The sequence below is a fragment of the Labrus bergylta genome, chromosome 3 (assembly GCF_963930695.1).
Source record: "Labrus bergylta chromosome 3, fLabBer1.1, whole genome shotgun sequence".
NCBI classification, from domain to species: Eukaryota; Metazoa; Chordata; class Actinopteri; order Labriformes; family Labridae; genus Labrus; species Labrus bergylta.
Window position 1 is genome coordinate 22,689,501 of NC_089197.1, and position 17,691 is coordinate 22,707,191.

Here is a 17,691-nt window from a genome sequence, read left to right on the forward strand (position 1 = left end):
CCAGTCTATTCCGGTCCCGAGGCCCACTGTGATGGCAGAGGAAGACCCCCAGCAGCAGTCGGACAGCGGGGTGGCGAGGAGCCTGCCCGGCCTGCTCCCCGGGCTGCAGGGCGCCGAGGCCAGTGCCCTGCAGCTTCGGATCAAGAACTCCATCTGGTGAGGAGGTGTTCACATACTACAGGGTGCAGGCTTTGATTCTGTGAGGGAAATCTAGATAAAAACATTCATTATCTGAACCCTTTAGTTTCAAGTAAGCGGTGTTTACTTGGTGCGAGTCACAAAATCATAACACAGGAGTACTTCATTACTAGGAGGACTGTAGACCTGCATGCAAAACGCTATATCATTAAGTATATCAGTAAAGTAAATAGCACTGGTTGAGCAGAATTTTAGTCTTAAGTACAATATCCTAACTTATTGTATTTCTAATTCAAACTGATGTAAGGTACTTCATAGCCTGCTACTGGTGAAGCCGGTTTTACATACGGTGGTTTAATCTACAGCAGTGCTTCCCATTTCATAAGCTGATCAAATGCTTCAAGTATAAATGAACAATAGCAAAGTAAGAGAAGCTGTTAAAACAAGTCAACTTAGTAACACAACATTTCACACTGGAATTGATTGGCAGTGTAAACACAAGTAGGCTATTTAAGTACTTTCCATTGAAATGAAGTAAGAATAGAATTGAATGGAAGTGCTCGAGGTGCAGTACTCACATTAGTGTAAGTGTTCCCAGTCACATTTCATCACTGTACGTACAGTAGCTTTGATTATCTATTAAAATGTAGTGTCCAAGCTGGGAGTCCAGTACACACATAATTTAGTGATGTCATCAGTGGCTTTGTAGTTCAGGCTGAGATAGGGAGGATTTATATAAAGTTTTTATATCAACTGTTAAGCTGCAGGAGATGACTTTTTTATTGGCATCATGTTGGACACGTTTTATTAAAATTTACCATAAAGCATTTTTTGGCATCATAATTTGTTGATCCGATAGATGTTGGCAATCCTGAGGTGTTTGTTCTTTATCTGTCATTCTGCTTTATCATTATGACACTTAAAGTCACCAGTAATTCTATGGATAATGATTTTAAGACAAGACACTGAACCCCACGTTGCTCCTGATGGCATAGCGCTTGGTGTGTGACTTTGTATGAATGGGATTAGTTAATATTGACCGGCACCCTGCCATCAGTGTAGACGGTGGTGTAAATATGACATATAGTGTAAAAGCGCTTTGAGTGGCCTGAAGACTAGAGAAGCGCTACATAAGTACAGTCTGTTTACCATTTACCTCACATGTTCCTTCTCATTTCTCTATTTACTGATTGGTCAAAAGCATCATCACAGTTGTAAACAGCAGTATACATGTTGTGGTAGCTGTAGCAGAGGATCAATTGGCTATTCAGTTCATTCAAACCTGTTATGTTATTCTAATTATCCAAGTTCACAGTCGCATATTTAAAAGAGCTTACTGAACCCACTGACCTTTGCTTTTCCTGAAATGACCATTTCTTATGACTGAGAATGGTTGTATATAAACAAATCTAAGTGAGAGAGCCTGAATGTATTTTGTTTGCATCAACAATACTTAGCTTTAAATGAATGTGAAGATAAAATGAGTAGCTATGAATAAGGACGACTGGCACCAATGGCTATTCACAAACAAACAAGAAGTATTTCTACAAACTGAATGCAAGGACTAGGAGCGAGTAAAAGTTAAGATTGACCGTATAAGAAAATAATACCAACCTTTTATACCATGATGATTCTTTATATAATCAGCGGTTGCTATTGTTTCATGCTGTGTTCTTACTGAAATGCCCTTTTGTGTCTGAATAAAGCTGAGCACTACCACGTATATGTCAAACAGCCATAAAATGTCAAGAGACTGAACCACCAGAAAGCAGTTTGTCCTTAATGTTTTTTTCGGCTATTAATGATTTGAATTGTATAGGCAGGCGTGATCCTCCTCATATTTGTGGGGATACAAATAATTTAACACTAGCAACACTTGTAATATTTTTCAAAGTAGGATACCATTCTCTTTCAAAATCAGCATGAAGAGTCACATTGACTGTCTGTGACCGGTGTCTCTGTTTCACTTGAATATTGATACTGAAATATCGGCAGCGACGATTCTGTCCTTCCAAAATATCGGCAGACACCTGTCTCCGCTCTCCATGTGCTAACCCTTCATGTCCCTGATTCGTCCTGCTCTCAATATCTTTAACCCTTAAGAGGATTAGGGCATAAATGTTGACGTTCACCTTGACGACCTGCTTCTCAGACGTTCTTTGTCGAATGAGACAGTCTTGGTGTCAGGAAGTTCATTTGCATTATCAACAACTAATGTGGACTTTCAGCAGGGAATATATCACAAGATCTTATCAGAAATGTCTCTGGTATTTTTTTAAAAACTTTTTCTTAACCAAGTGTCATGTGTCAGTGAGTTGACCTGGCTGCCAAATCTGCTCACAAACAGCTTAATGATGGCCTTTCCCGCACTAGGAAAGCTCCGGCCCCCTGGTTACAGTAAATTAAAGTGAACTGTTCTTGTCATGGCTTAGGGCATCCCCTGATTCTGACCTGTCTCTGAATTCAACCTGCCTTCTGTCTCACCGTCAACAACATCCTGACTGGACTGCAGATTAAGAACTAGACCAGGAGAGGTTAAACATGTTTCTGCTGTGACTCTTTGTGGTTTGAATCAGTCTGGAGCTTTAGGATGAATGCTCTCTTATTCTTGTTTTTGCCTGAATATGTAATCTTTCACAAAACTGTCACACAGGATAAACTCATTGTTCTGAACTTTATATTTGTACTGTATTCTTGAGAGAAACGGCCCACTAATGAAGAATATACAGTTGGTAGTGTAGAGAGTTGAGAGTTGGAACATCCGGGAACTTGAAGTGATAATATTTTTTTTTGCATTTCTTAAAATATGTTTAAGTATTACATTGAGAAAGACATCTATGAGTTATGGGTGGAACATAATTTATATATATATCTATATATATATAGATATATATATATCGAATTCTGCCTTCAAGGTTGAATGGTATAAGACAGATGTAAAGTATATTTACTCTATGCCAGTCCATGAAACACTCTGCCCTGTGTGATAAAAGCCGTCTGTCAGAGACAATAATACCAGAGTGTCTCTCTCCCTCTCTCTCTCTCTCTCTCCCCCTTTTTTTACATATGACAACATATGTTCCTGGCGTGGGATATATGACCTGAGAGATGCTAAAGGGAGGGTCGACACATACCAAACATTCCTGTGCTTTATAAATAAATAGACTTTAGTCATAAGTGCTCATGTTACACCAGCTTCATACTAATTTATACTATGTCTTCATTTTGCAGCAAATCCGTTCAATCAAAAGTGGAAAACATTCTGGTAAGTATTCTTTACTCTTTTTTTTTTTTCAAATTGCAGTTTTAATCTTTTTTTTTCTTACAAAGGTTTTTGGGGGTAAAAATTGCATACAATCCATTGTTTATTTTTGGTTTGAGAACATAGAGTTAAATTTGTTTGATTATGGGCCTTTTGCCCCTTCTTGTATACAATTTACAAAGAAAGGACAGATCAGTCTGATGCAGATCTTAAGAAACAACTAATAAAAACTTGACATCTATACTGACATGGTGACGTCTACTGGTTGGTTGTTATGACCTCCATCAATGTAAGGTGTATGATGCCATTTATATTTGAAAGAAGGTTGAAGATTTGTTCAACTTGCCCAGACCCTAGAAAAAGTGTTCTTCCCCAGGATGTCAGCTCAGTGTAAAGTCCGTGTGATGGGCCGATAATTCAGGGACACACATACTGATTTGCAGTGAGACTCTATGAATGATGAAACGAGATAAACCTCTGACTGCAGCTTCAGTGATGGTTCAGATATGCTCTCAGTAATCCCGCCTCATATAGTTTTCTCCTCTCTGAATGGAGTTTAAATCAGTGTGTTATTCAACATGAATGAGCTCTTCAGAGTACCTGTAGTCAGGGCCCTGGTAGCTTGAGAGGTGCCAGTCCACTTCCTGAGCACTGCCGAGGTGCCCTTGAGCAAGGCATCGAACCCCCCCCCACCAGTTCAGGAGTGCTTGCTGTGGGCAGCCCCCTCACTCTGAAACCTAGCCTTAATGCATGTCCATAGGATCCTGTTTGTGCATGTGTGTGTATTTCAGACCATGTGTGTGTAGCATGTTCTTTAGACAGAGGGGAAAAAAACGAATTCATAAAGTATAAATTATTATTATTAAAAAAAACTCGACACAAAGCTAAACTAAAAACGATTACTTTGTATAGTAAAACCAGCTGCTTTTCATTCAAAATAAGCTTAAAACCAAAATTATTAGGAATTCTTATTGTAGAAATGTCTGTATTGATAAACCGCTAATCTAGCTATTTATAATCGCTGAGTCAATTCATATACCAATCAGTGTATCTCCACTAAGTTTTCTCAGTTATGTGGCTCTCTGTTACATGTTTGATAGTTCTTCTTGTGTACACAGGCCAACAATGTCCTCAGAATGATGCACTACAAAGGTTCATGTGGAACATCATTAGAAATACAGATCATCGTAAACACCAACTGATAAAGTTTAACATTTCTTCATCTAAAACAACTTCTTGTATTTACATGTCTGGTTCATGGCTGCCCTCTGTTACTGTATAATAAGCTATGAGTGAGCTGTGGTTCCCTAACAACCAAGTAGTTAAAGAGTGAGCACACACAGAACAGAATTTATTCTTAGGAGCCAATTGAGAGAGTGAATATTTCCGAGTGAAGACATGTATGTCTGTGCACTCAGCAGCAGGCAGCGAGCTGTCTCGGCAGAAGGGCTAACAGCAGAGGATTGTAGTTCACCTTACACGCTCCCCTACTCCCTCTCTGTGTTCGTACTGTTCCCGTGGACATGTTTGTGTCTCTACTCTATATCAGTATCAAGGCAGAATATTTATACTTTGTAACTATACGCTGCTAAGCTTAAGCTCAAGTAAAACTTTTCCATGCTACTCACTTGTAGAACGGATGGTTAACTTAAAGGGATGGTGTACGAATGAAATGTAGTTTATGGATTACCCAAAACAGCATTTTCATAGAATTGCACATAGACTTTGTGTGAGTGCTCCACTTAGTACTGCACCGGTGCAATTTTGGAATCAAGATGAACTCTACTAAAACAGCAGCATGAATTGGTGTTGAAGAAGAAGCCTTTTTTTGCACTCGTTGTTGTTTATAAAAAAAACTCAGGGTTTATGTGAGTAGTCACTAATGTGGCCTCACGCAGAAGGAAGGAGTGGGTTGCTGAAGTCTGATGAATTCTTTCTAACTATTCAACCTCCAATCATTCTTTTACTTTTGAATTTGTAATCTTCTTCCCTATCTGAGAATGATTTAAATTATATCACCTGATGATTGGGATCCTTTGAGCTACATGCTAACGCCAGTAAGACAAAACAAACTATAGATGATTGGACTCTCATTAGATTGGCAAGTTGTTTCATCAAATAGAGCAATACAAATTTCAATCTGTTAATGTCATTAGATGAAAAGTTAGGGGGATTAATTACTACTAAACTGGAGGAGATGTTGATGCTTGTTTGAACCAGATTGTGAAAATAGTGTCAGCAGTTGTAGATACTTTTTACTACAATTTACCAAAGCTGGGGGTGCCGGTAGCCTAGCTGTTAGTGTGCAAGAACCATGGGTTCGAATCCGACCTGTGGCTCCTTTACCATGTTTCATTCCACATTCTCTTTCTTTCTGATTCCTGACTATATCCACTGTCCTATCTCTAAAATAAAGGCATACAACGTCCAGTAATGAAAAAAACAAACTAGAGTCAATAAAATGTATCCTCTGGTAGGGTTAGGGCAGCTGCATGCATGCTTGCACATAAAGATCTCTTCAATCTGTCTCATTGTGGTCAGGATCTTTCACACCGCTCTACTTTGGATGGTATTTTTTCTTGATGAATAAAACGGTCAAATATTAAAACTCTATTTTATTTTTACAGCAAGATGTGGAGAAGTTCTCTGACATAGAAAAACTCTACCTCTACCTTAAGTTGCCTTCTGGTCCCAGCAGCTGCACTGAAAAAAGGTAAGAATACACCTGCCCACTCAGAATGATGAAAAGTGAATCGATGAAATAGGAAACCACTCAGATAATCAATCATTGGCAGTTACAAACAAGTCTGTTTGCTTATTTCTAGGTTTAGACATAAATACTATAGAAAAATAGTTATTATTTCACACACTCAGGACCTGAGTTGAGTGACTTTAGTCTGTAGTATGTTGTTGCTTTTGTCGTTATATTCAGTCAATAAATGATCCACATTCTTTTCTCAGTGACCAGAGTGCCCTGTCATCGAGCCGCACACAGCAGATGCATGCGTTCAGCTGGATCCGTGATCATTTAGAGGAATACCCAGAGACGTCTCTTCCCAAACAGGAAGTCTACGATGAATACAAGTACGTTCAAACAGAGTAAAATGTTTGCTACACACATGGATACATTTTTACACGACTAACCAATATCAAGCTGAGACTTTATTGTTACATTTATAGTTTCATATTAAACACAAACTCTTATTTTTTCCACAACTCAACCGTAGACTTCTTGTTGTATTTGAATGGTTTTCATTGGCGTTGAACCTTTGAATGGATAAGCTACTAATGTGTGAGATTCTTCCTCCGGTTGCTGAAGCGTCTGTATAAATAGACGCTGCAGGCATGGGAATCACAGAGAGCAACATGTGTTGGTAATATTAGAATGGAAAGTCTGAGACAGCCATTGAAATGTTCTGACAGTGTTATGTAACTGTCTTTTTAACTCGAACAGATCAGAAATACTGTGCCCTCCAGAAATATTGGCGCCTTTCGGATAGACACGTGAAACATCTTTAAAGAGATGCAATGCGTAACACTTTGTTGTTGTTTTTTTGACTCATTCGATGAAGCCAATCCACTCTAAATCAGTTTTCACACTTTATAGTTAAATTTTGTTTCTTAAGTCCCAAAGAAAGAAAGAAAGAGTTCATAAACTCTTCATAAAGTCTTTCATTGGGGGGGGGGGGTACTTAGTACAAAGTACTTAACACTTTGTGTAAGATGGGAATGTCAGATATGGTTGTCACTCAGAGTAGTTTGCATGTTCTCGTTTACATATGTGTCAAACTGTGAGCCACAATTAAACTCCAGTGTTGCAGTTCTACACTCTTCAGCTTCACTTATTATACATTTGAACTTGCTTTAGCTGAGGTGTTTTGGCCTCTCTGGGGGAAAACAACAGGATCTAAATATACACTGACAAAAAATTCACCTTTTAGTTGGTATTAAGTGAACATTTTAGCAAAGAGGTGTCCATTTACTTGTCCAGCAGTTACAGATTAACACCTTCATTTCTTCTAGTTGCTCTCTTTTGGTCTCCACCAGCTACTGATGAAAACATTTTTCTTTTTATTTTAAATCTACTTAACTCCCTAATAGATCATCATAGTGTCTTCTAATTAGAGAGGGAGTGTACTTTTTTAGCTTGAAAACACTTTTTGCTAGAACATAGGAAAGAATCTGAATGAACCCAAAAGTTTCTGTAATGTGCTTTAACACTGAAACAATCAGCTGAAAGACACTAAAGTTCTCTGCCGAGGGGAGCTGCAAGGTACCTGTTAATTGGGGAAATTTTTTCTTGCTCAGTGTGATGATACATTTTTAGGATTCAATGCATTGACTGCTGTTTGATTTTGGACTGACCTGACTGTTTCTTTTCTTATTTGCGTTTCAGGAGCTTCTGTGACAATTTGAACTACCACCCGCTGAGTGCTGCAGACTTTGGAAAAATGATGAAAAATGTCTTCCCCAATATGAAAGCGCGCCGACTTGGCATGAGAGGAAAATCTAAATATCCTTTACTGGAATGGGTTTTAACCGTCTGGCCTCTGTCTCTGGTCACAGACCATCTGCTGTTGCAGTTCATAAGCTCTCTAAATATAGATGAGAAATGAAATAAAGTCCCCCTCTGCCTCAGAAGCACAAGCATAATACAGAGGCCCAAGGGGAGTCTGTAATTTTGACCTCCATGACTTAATTGTGTCCGTTTTTTCCACAACTGTGTACATGTTAATGACCTTTAGTCATTCAGGTTCAAAAGTATCGTAATGTAAGGTGAGCTCATAACTTATTAATTCATGTCTTGTAATATGGAAAAACTTGAAGGGGTTTCCCTTTGAATGCTCAAAGAAACTTGGATTAATGATGCATTCATACATTATTACCAAATATAACCACTTGTTTAAAATACAGTCTAAAAAGTATATGGTTCATTATCAACATGTTCAATTGAAATGAAAGTTTTAACCTGAAAGTGATTAAATTGATCTGAACACTGATAGAAACACAGCATCAGAAAAATGAATTTTAAGTTGAATTTAAGTAGACTTGGATGCCTTTCTGTTTTCACTAAAACAAACGAGAATGAAAATTATTCAAATGTTTTTTTATTGCATAAGTTATATATATAGTGTAATGCAAATGTATTAGCGCAGTTTAAGCAAGGTCCATGTTGTTTCCTAAATGTATTCAAGAGGTTTCAGTCACAGCTATTGGTGATAGATAGCTTATAAATGGATACATGTATTTTGACTTTCTGTGCAAGGCATCATCACACTTTTGATTGAAGGTGTGTAACAAGGTTCAAACTCTCTGTCAGGAAAACAGTACAAAACATTTGATAGAGATCAGTACCACTGCAGTTCATCTTTTCTGTAAAGCTAAAGAACCTGCGTGGTCCTGTTTTTTTTTTTTACTGTGTCAATCTACACTTAGATTCTCTATAAAGCCTGCCATGTCGTTGGGTTTTTCTCATCCTAATATTTATTACGTTTAAAGAATAGACAAATCTTGCATTCATATTAAAATACAGAAAAACATTTTTTTATGCTACATAAAGAATGTATTGGTACAACATTAGAACTTGGGCCATAAAACTTATATCACAATCAGATCAGGCATAAACATTTAAATATAAACTGGAACTTATTACTCCACCAAGCCTGCTGCCCCTTTAAGACTCCTAAGTGTCCATTGTGTATGTTGTCTCATTATAGTGTGGCAATATTGGTCTTTTGTGCTACCTAGTTTGTAAACTGTTTCAGTAATGAATATAAACTTTGATAAATTTGATGTTATAGATTTTGATATGAAAATGATAATGATTGGTGGACAATGGTTATGTATTGTTGTTATTACCATGTTTGTTTTTGTTGGACCACAAGTTGTTGATCTTAACAAGCTTACATATTGCTATAGTGGACTCAGAAAGAGGCCCTTTGTTCACATGCCATCTTTGCCCACTCTCGATAACCATAAATCAGGCGATGTAGTAAGTACATTTACAACTTCCTTATTGACATTTCATTATAACTTTTGCATTATAAAACACAATCTCTTTATAAACTATTTGTCATATATATTTGACCTTTTATGCATTGTGTGTAGCTCCAGTGTGACCTTCTGGAGTCAGCAGGGCAGCTGAACAACATCAAGGAGGAGGTTCGATTTGCGGCATGCGATCTGGTGTGTGAGTGGGCCCAAAAGGTTCTGAAACGCCAGTTTGATGCAGTGGAGGAGCTAGCTCGCTTCCTCATTGACAGCCATTACATCAGCAACAAGTCTTTAGCAGCTCTCACCATTACAACCGGCACAGCAACAGGTAAGACTCAGCTCATGTCTGCCCCACTGTGTTGGAAAAAGGTATGTAGTGGCCTCTGGTGGCTAATGGCTGTTACTGCCCATTTATTCCAGTCTGCATCAGAGAATCAGTAAGTGCAAGTGCATTTAAGACAGACTGGGTAAACCGAAATCCCTCTTTGATATTGTGTAACTTTTAATATATGATCTCTTTGTGTAATCATGTGTGGACTCATGTCTGCAGCTGTTAGTTAGTTCTCATTTGTTTGGTCTTTTTTGGTCCTTTTTAAAAAGTTTCTGTTACATATGATGAAGTTGATCAGCTATTGGTGTTATTGGGTTAGGGTTTCTTTGGTTTTTAATTTTTTTTTAAACCAAATAAATAATCTTATATTTATATGTATGAACGTCTTTATTATCTTATTTCTTTCACAATGTAATACATATTACAATATTTACATATAATCCATTTGTAATAAATAACTAAGTTGGAGTTTTTTAAGATGCGGTCCCCAGAAAGATTAACAGTTGCTGCCGAAGGAACTAGTCTCAACATAAACAATAAAGACTTATTATTTCTTTGTTTTGTGATGTCTAATTCTCAAATCAATTTAAACTTCAGCTTATACATCAGTGTATTTTCATATTGTAGTAATGTGGTTAATACTTTTTTTTCCTACAACAACAAATCCTATTCCTTTAGAGGTTCATACTCCTCCAGCAGTCTCGGCGTTCGTCCCCACTTCTGAGGCTCACTCCTACCAGCCTCATGTGACAACGCTGTCCTCACCATCTGTTGATGCAAAGCAGCAGCTCCAGAGGAAGATTCAGAGGAAGCAACAGGAACAGAAGCTACAGTCTCCTTCACCTGGGGAGGGACCAGCAAGGAGGACAGATGATGGTATGCCCTGTGCGAGTCCAACGCCTCCGTCGCCTCAGCCAACCATAGGCATCATGGTCACTGCCGTACCCAGCCCTATCACGGTGAGAAAGCAGGACTCTTTTAACTATGTACTGTAATTAATCAGCCAATAAAGTAATACAACTGAATCAATTTGTGCAACAAGACACACATTTTAAAACCATCTCTGCTAAGTCATTCAAATCAGAAAGTGAAAAAAGATGATTGGTCATTGGGTTGTAGTCATCTTACAGAACAGAACCAACATCCATTTACATTCAACAAAACACATGGTAAGGTAAACTAAAGAAATAAACCATTTACTGCACTATAACTCATAAACCTTGGCCAGACATGTACGTGCTTTAAAAACGTTCTAAATCTGCTCAAAGAAACACCACATGCTAAAATATAATGAATAGCCGAATTGAGTTGTTCCTCTGTCTGATTGGCTTCCCCCTCTCTAGGTTCAGCGAGGCCGCCAGCTGATGTCTCCCAGCACTATGGCAACAGTGGAGAACAAAGTGCTGCCCATCAACTTCCAAATGGTGTCCCAGCCGGTTCAAGCAGTTAAACAGAGCCCAAAAACCCCTCAAAATATTTTAGCCAATCTAGCGGGCGAACGCTCTGCTCGGCAGCGCTATGCACAAATCCTGCCCAAGCCTTCTCCTACTGTCGCACTGCGCTCGCCCTCCACCATGATCATCGGCAACAGTCCCATAAAGACTGTGATGACCACTTGTCATGTCAGCCCAGTCAGTTTGGTGAAGATGACAGCCATACCGCTCACAACCAACAGCAGCAGCACCACCACCTCTCTAACAAACACCACTCTGCGGCCAGCGTCCGCAGGCATTAGCATTTCTGCAGTTACAGATGACATCAGCAACAATCAAAGCATGAGGAGCACCTCTGCAATCCCCATCCTAGCCCCGCCAGCCAGACCAGGGCCGACTGCTAACACCCCTACCATTGATGTTGAAATGGAAGTTGAAGCTATACATAAAAACAGCCAAATGCATAATCCTAGCAGTCTAGTTTTGACTCAAGGAGTAATGGCAAATAGAGCTGGAGGGGCTGTGCAAAGGGCTGCCAGTGTACCCATACCTCAGACTAAAGGCTACCTGGGTCTGGAGGAAATATCACACAGCACTGAATGGAACACAAAGACATCCATAAGCACTAACACTGTGGCAGCAGCAGAAAGCAGAAATAATAGCACTAATAATACAGGTCATAGGCACTCAACCCCTTCCATCATGAATGCCAGCACTGTTTCTTCAATGTACACCAGCAGAGCGCCTTCATGTGGGGAAAGCAGCAGTGTAACATCAGCAAAGGAAGGTTTTTTAGCCACTAAAAGCCTCAGGAAACGTTCAGGCCTCAGCCCAGACCTTTCTCCAGTTAAGAGGATTTTTATGCCACAACATTCAGTGGAGGGCGCCGGTTTTGGATACAGTAATAGAAACACATTTGCCAATGTCTCCAGGCCAGGAGCTCCAACTAGACCTGAAAGTGCACCAGCAACCAGGGAGGTAGAGACAAAAATGAGCTCTTCCACTCAGGACCAAGCACTGTGCACTTCAACTTTCAGATCCAGTGGATGCTTCTCTGCTGCCAAAACAGCAAGCTCAATGCAGAGGAAAAACACTTCAACTGTTATGGAAACTAGCTCCTCAGTCAGTCATGCATTTACACAGCAACAGCAGGGGCACACGGCGTCTAACGCACATGCCGTACCTAATGACCACAACCTCCAAAGACATCCAGGTGTGGGTGATGTTGGTTTAAACTCTGAACTGCAACAACATCAACAAACACAACAACAACAACAACAACAACAGACCTACATGCTGTCTAACAATGCTGCTGAAAATGTACACTTTTTCAATCAGACTTCATCATCGAGCCAGCTCCCCATGCAGACTGACATGAACTACTTTTCCTTCGACGATGACGTGACTCAGGACAGCATTGTGGAGGAGCTAGTGCAGATGGAGGAGCAGATGAAGCTTAACAACATGCAGGAGTTTGGAGATGGTGTTGCAATGCCAGGCCAACAGACCATGATGTCAGACAGCATCATGCCCACCAATAAGTCCATGACAGCCTTCTATCATGCTGCAAACAGCAGCAGCAGCAACAGCAACCCCATCAAAACTCCAACACCCACACCAACTTCAGAAATCATGGGAGGAGTCCAAGGCCTCACTGGAGAGAGCCCGTTCTCCCGCATCGCCTCCACCACTCCGGTGGACAGCGCACTGGGAAGCAGCCGGCACACCCCGGTCGGTACTCCTCACTCCAACTGCAGCAGCAATGTGCCCCCCAGTCCAGTGGAGTGCAGGAACCAGTTTGCATTTACACCCATCAACTCCAGCATGACCGGTTTCCATGACGGCAGCACAGTCTCCAGCAGCCCCATCAAGCCCATGCAGAGACCAATGGCCACCCACCCAGACAAGACCAGGCTGGAGTGGATGAGTAACAGTTACAACAGCAACAGTGGGAGCTTAAACAAATCAAACAACGGAATGGGAATCCTCCCCAGCTATCAAGGCCTGATAGGCGACCAATTTCAAAAACCTCACGCCTTTGCCATCCCTCACGCTAGGCACCACGACAGCCATTTTGGCTGCTTGACCCCCATCTCTCCTGTGCAGCAGCAGGTCAATAGCATGGCTAAGCAGGAGGGTTTTGCTGTGCCCGCCCCTCTGGATAACAAAGCCACAAATTCGCCTGCTTTCCGATGTCGCAGTGTGAGCCCTGCAGTGCATCAGAGGAATTTTACCGGAAACACAGGAAACCTTCCACATATCCCTCGTTCAGTCGTGTCTCCCTTTAACTCTCCCGTGACGCCTGAAGTGTTGAATATTTTTGCAAACACGCAGACAAATCTCGGGGTGAGCAGCATGGCCCAGAGGAGTCATTCTGTGCCGCTTAATGTCATGATGCAAACTGAGGTCCTGCCTGCGCAGGGCCAACAATGCAACAGCAAAAACATCACCAGTGTCCTTCTGAGCAAGCTAGATGGGACCCACGATGACTCTGTGCGGGGTTTGGGCATGAATAATTTACCTTCCAGCTACACTGCACGCATGAACCTCACCCAGTTCCTTGAGTCTGACAACAACCTTTCTTGTAGTGGCAATCAACTTAGACTGATGACCTCTGAGTCCACTGGCACGTGCATGTTACAGAGGCCAAATTACCTCATGGAAAATGCTATTAATGAACAAATGATTCAGTCAGCAGGTGACAGCAGAGAGCAAATGGTCTCAGGAGTCTCTTTGAGCTCACAGCAGCATCTAGAAGATCACCAGCAGCATCAGCAGTGTGATTTTAGCAGTTCAGTAAAAGACCTCCTGACAGACAACGGGCTCACTGCTGGATGTCAGCTCATGGAGCAGGTGTCAGAACTAACATCAGGGGGAGCAGATTTCCCGTGTGAAATCAGAATGACATCTGAGCTCTCCAACAGCATCAATGACCTGAACACACTGGACAAAAACCTTTTGTTTGACCCAAACCAGCAGCAAGGGCAATATCAAAATACTGCCAGGGAGGAGGAGGAGTTTGTGAATGATGCGCTCTTTCAGCAAATAACCAGCGAGGCGGCACATTCAAGTGGACTCGACTGGCTGGAAAGCAAAGACCATCCCACTGTTGGGTTGATTGGCTGAGATGAGTGGGTTTTTTTCAGTCATGTATAATATGTTAATCAGTGGTTGCTGTTTGTTTTTATCTATTTTTACTTTTTTACACTTTGTAATGTCACTCTGGATTCATTGAGGTTTGTCCAGTTTAAGTGCCAGACTGAACTGCAATAATGCTGCAAAGCTCTGATTAAAATGCTGGTCATTTCACTCTAATCAGAGATTACCCCCTCATTTTGTTTGATTGAGAGCATTTCCAACGTGTAAACAAAGGTGACTGTACAAAAAAAACCTACTCTTTAAACAGCTTTTTATATGTTATGTTTGATATTTCATTTAATCATGACAGAGACATGGGTTTCCAAGTGTATAGCACTGAGGAAACATATGCCACAATTATTGATTATCCATTAACAACAATATCTTTATATATCATGTGTCTAAATGTTGGTAACTAACTACAGCCATAATCCAGTTAAAACAGAACAGACTACAACACAACAAATTATATGTCCTATGATCTGTTAACAGTATGCCGTGTATAGAACACTTGTGTACGAGATTAAAAAAAAAATTGAAGTATCAATAGTGAGAGAAGAGATGAACTTTGCCCCATGTGCACTAAATAGTTTTGTGTAAAGTCTGTTTTTAGGGCATTTTCTTGCACATACAAAAATCTAATCACAAAATATGTTTAAAAAATATGCACTCATTTTATAGATGTTGCTTAGAGACAATAAATACATTTAATATATTACCATGATCAGTTGTCACTAATGGCTGACATAATTCTAATTACATAATTCATTTAACATATATTTAAGCCAAAACTGCACTATACATCAGTATTGCAACCATCTAAACTAACCCTTACTATAAAGGTATTGAAGCTGCAATAAATCTATTTGATTAAGTCGGGGGGGGGGGGGGGTTAGGACAAAAAGTAGTTGTTTAATGTGGACACATTGGAAAAAAGAATGAGGAACTCTTGCATGGATGCCTTTAACCAATTTATGCACTAAGTATTTAAATAATATTTCTATGACAATGAGGACACAAAATGCATTGTGGGGGGTTGTGAGACAAATTTCATGGTGTATGTGGTCTATGTATATATAAAGGGAACACCAAACAACTAAAGCTGAGTGTTCCAACCTTTCAACTACTAAAAGGAAAAAGGAATAAATTATGACAAATTAAGAATTTAAGTAAATCCCCTTGAATGGGATGCTCCCGCACTTTTGTAGTATGAAAATGAAAATGTTAAAAAAAAAAATTACAATCATGAAAATAGTAATACATTATTTATATTGTGTGCAAATAACACATTTGAGTCCAGGCTAAAGTGTTTATCTGGAAACAACAGAATGCACTAAGTAGATGATTTACCCCAAAAAAACACAAGAAGAAGAACTCGAAAATGTTGGCTCTCAATGTAGCACTCAAAACACTGCTCTGACAATCTGTAGTTCTTTTGTTTCTGAACATAAATGCACTGTGCTTGTTTTGAACATTTTATCATGTATGCACTGAGGTTAAACAGCTTATCACTGATCAAATGTGGATTTCATGCTTTACAGTACTTATGGCTGTGTGTAAAGAAGTCACAGAAGCTCCTGAGGGTTTGACTCTGAGCCATATGTCCATACCAAAGAATACATTATTAATTATAACCTGATGAAACATGCACTTGGATCTACGTTGTCTAATATAAATCTCATATGTAATGGACATAGTGAGTTATCATTGATAACAGCCATAACAAATATATCATGTAATATTAAGGAACAAACCAGAAGACCTTGGTGACATATGCTGCTGGAAACTCATTACTTTATAAAATGAAAACTTCAGAGCAATATTTAGGATCTTTTTTACTTTTTTTTTTCTCAGCTTTTGTAAACCCAACACTGATCAGATAGAGAAACAACACTGTCATTTATCACAAATGCTTCTCTGTAATAGCGTTCGTCCCCTGAGTGTGTTGTATGTTGTCAGTAACACTAACTGTCTTTGTTGTACAGAATGTCTTGTGTGTATTCATTTTACTCCTATTTATTAAAAGTGTTGTTTGTACAGAAGATTTCACCTTGAAACGCATATAATCTTGTGAATACACAATAATCTAACTTGCACTGTTACAATGTTTTGTAGCACACTTTTATTTTTAAGTGTCATAGTTTTTAACCACTTATCACAGACAATACAGTTATCCTTAACAACGTGGGGAAAAATGAGAAAAAATAAGATTCACCTTGATATCCAAATCTCTTCAGGACGTCATTTTGAGAGAACGCAATCCGAGAAAAGATTTGCACACTTCAAAAAAACATGCAAAAATTAGACAATCCATAACTGTAAAGTGATAATTAAAGTCCTGATATGTTGCAAATACAATACAATGAATCTATTGCAGTGTATTGATACAAGGAGTAGCTTTATACAGTAATTAAACAATAATTTAATAACTGCAAGAGAAGAATATATCGTATATATGATGTAATTTTGAGAAATGTTTGATTTTGAGCCATTGAGACTTTTTAACTTTAAATTAAATCAGTTTTCTCCGTTTTTATGTTCACCTTTACAGTGTCTGTGAAAAAGTTTGCATTTATGGGTTTAGCATTGATATTTGTGTTCAATGAAGACTATACCCTTCCTCTTGTTGAAAAGTGTTCAGAGCTGCAGAAATGCCCTCCACTATTATGTTGCTGTGGCTTTTGGTCAGTGGGCAGGGATTTCTCTTTCTTTCTTTCTTTGGCATATAAGCAAGTGCTTTATAAGAGGAAGTGCTTGTTATTAATACTGCTTTGTAAAGACTTTTTTGAACTAGTAAACGTTTTTAAGTACATATGGAGTCTGTGTTTCCTTCATAATTGATCCTCAGAGGGGAAGAAATGAGTGCTTCTCTCAGAAGGAGAAGATGAAAGTGGCTTTCACACTCTGGGATGAGACAGATCACAGAATTGTATTGTCTACAGTTTGTATGTTAAATAGAATCAGGAACCTGGGAAATAATAAAAGCAGGAAATTGAATTCCAACCACAGTTAAACGTGATATTTCTGCTTATACAGAATGTTTGAAAATTGCATATTTCCAGCATAGCTCCAGCATACTGCAATCTGTGTGGGTGTTTAATTAGATGATTATTGAGAACACTTGTGTGGTTACATATAATATTTAATGATGACATGTAGCTCTATATATATATATATATACCCCCATATTCATATCCAAATCAATCATAAAATCTTGGACTTAAGAATCTGATAAGATTGAATTTAAGAATAGAAAAATACTTTGCACATCTATTTCATAAGATAAGTGCACGTTGATACTAAACCTGAAAGAATCACTCCTGAAACAGTCTTTATATTCACTTTCTGGTATCTAAGTAGGCCATACTTTGGAAGAAAAGGGCTGAAAAACACTC

The 17,691-nt window shown here is 39.2% G+C and overlaps 1 protein-coding gene across 1 annotated transcript; it reads left to right on the forward strand.

The window, feature by feature from the left end:
• Positions 1-20: 20 nt before the first annotated feature.
• On the forward strand, positions 21-17,108 carry LOC109975218 (DNA-binding protein RFX7). Its single transcript, XM_020625699.3, has 9 exons — positions 21-156; positions 3,370-3,403; positions 6,028-6,113; positions 6,362-6,484; positions 7,797-7,913; positions 9,308-9,392; positions 9,509-9,722; positions 10,404-10,684; positions 11,069-17,108. The coding sequence occupies exons 1-9, from the start codon at positions 32-34 to the stop codon at positions 14,282-14,284; spliced, it is 4,281 nt and encodes a 1,426-aa protein (XP_020481355.2). The 5' UTR covers positions 21-31; the 3' UTR covers positions 14,285-17,108.
• Positions 17,109-17,691: the final 583 nt, after the last annotated feature.

Bases quoted from the DNA above. Each gene is read 5' to 3' on its own strand.
- LOC109975218 (XM_020625699.3), top strand. From the start codon at position 32: ATGGCAGAGGAAGACCCCCAGCAGCAGTCGGACAGCGGGGTGGCGAGG. The intron at 157-3,369 runs GTGAGGAGGTGT...TTCATTTTGCAG, and splicing joins CGGATCAAGAACTCCATCTG to CAAATCCGTTCAATCAAAAG. The intron at 6,485-7,796 runs GTACGTTCAAAC...TTTGCGTTTCAG, and splicing joins GAAGTCTACGATGAATACAA to GAGCTTCTGTGACAATTTGA.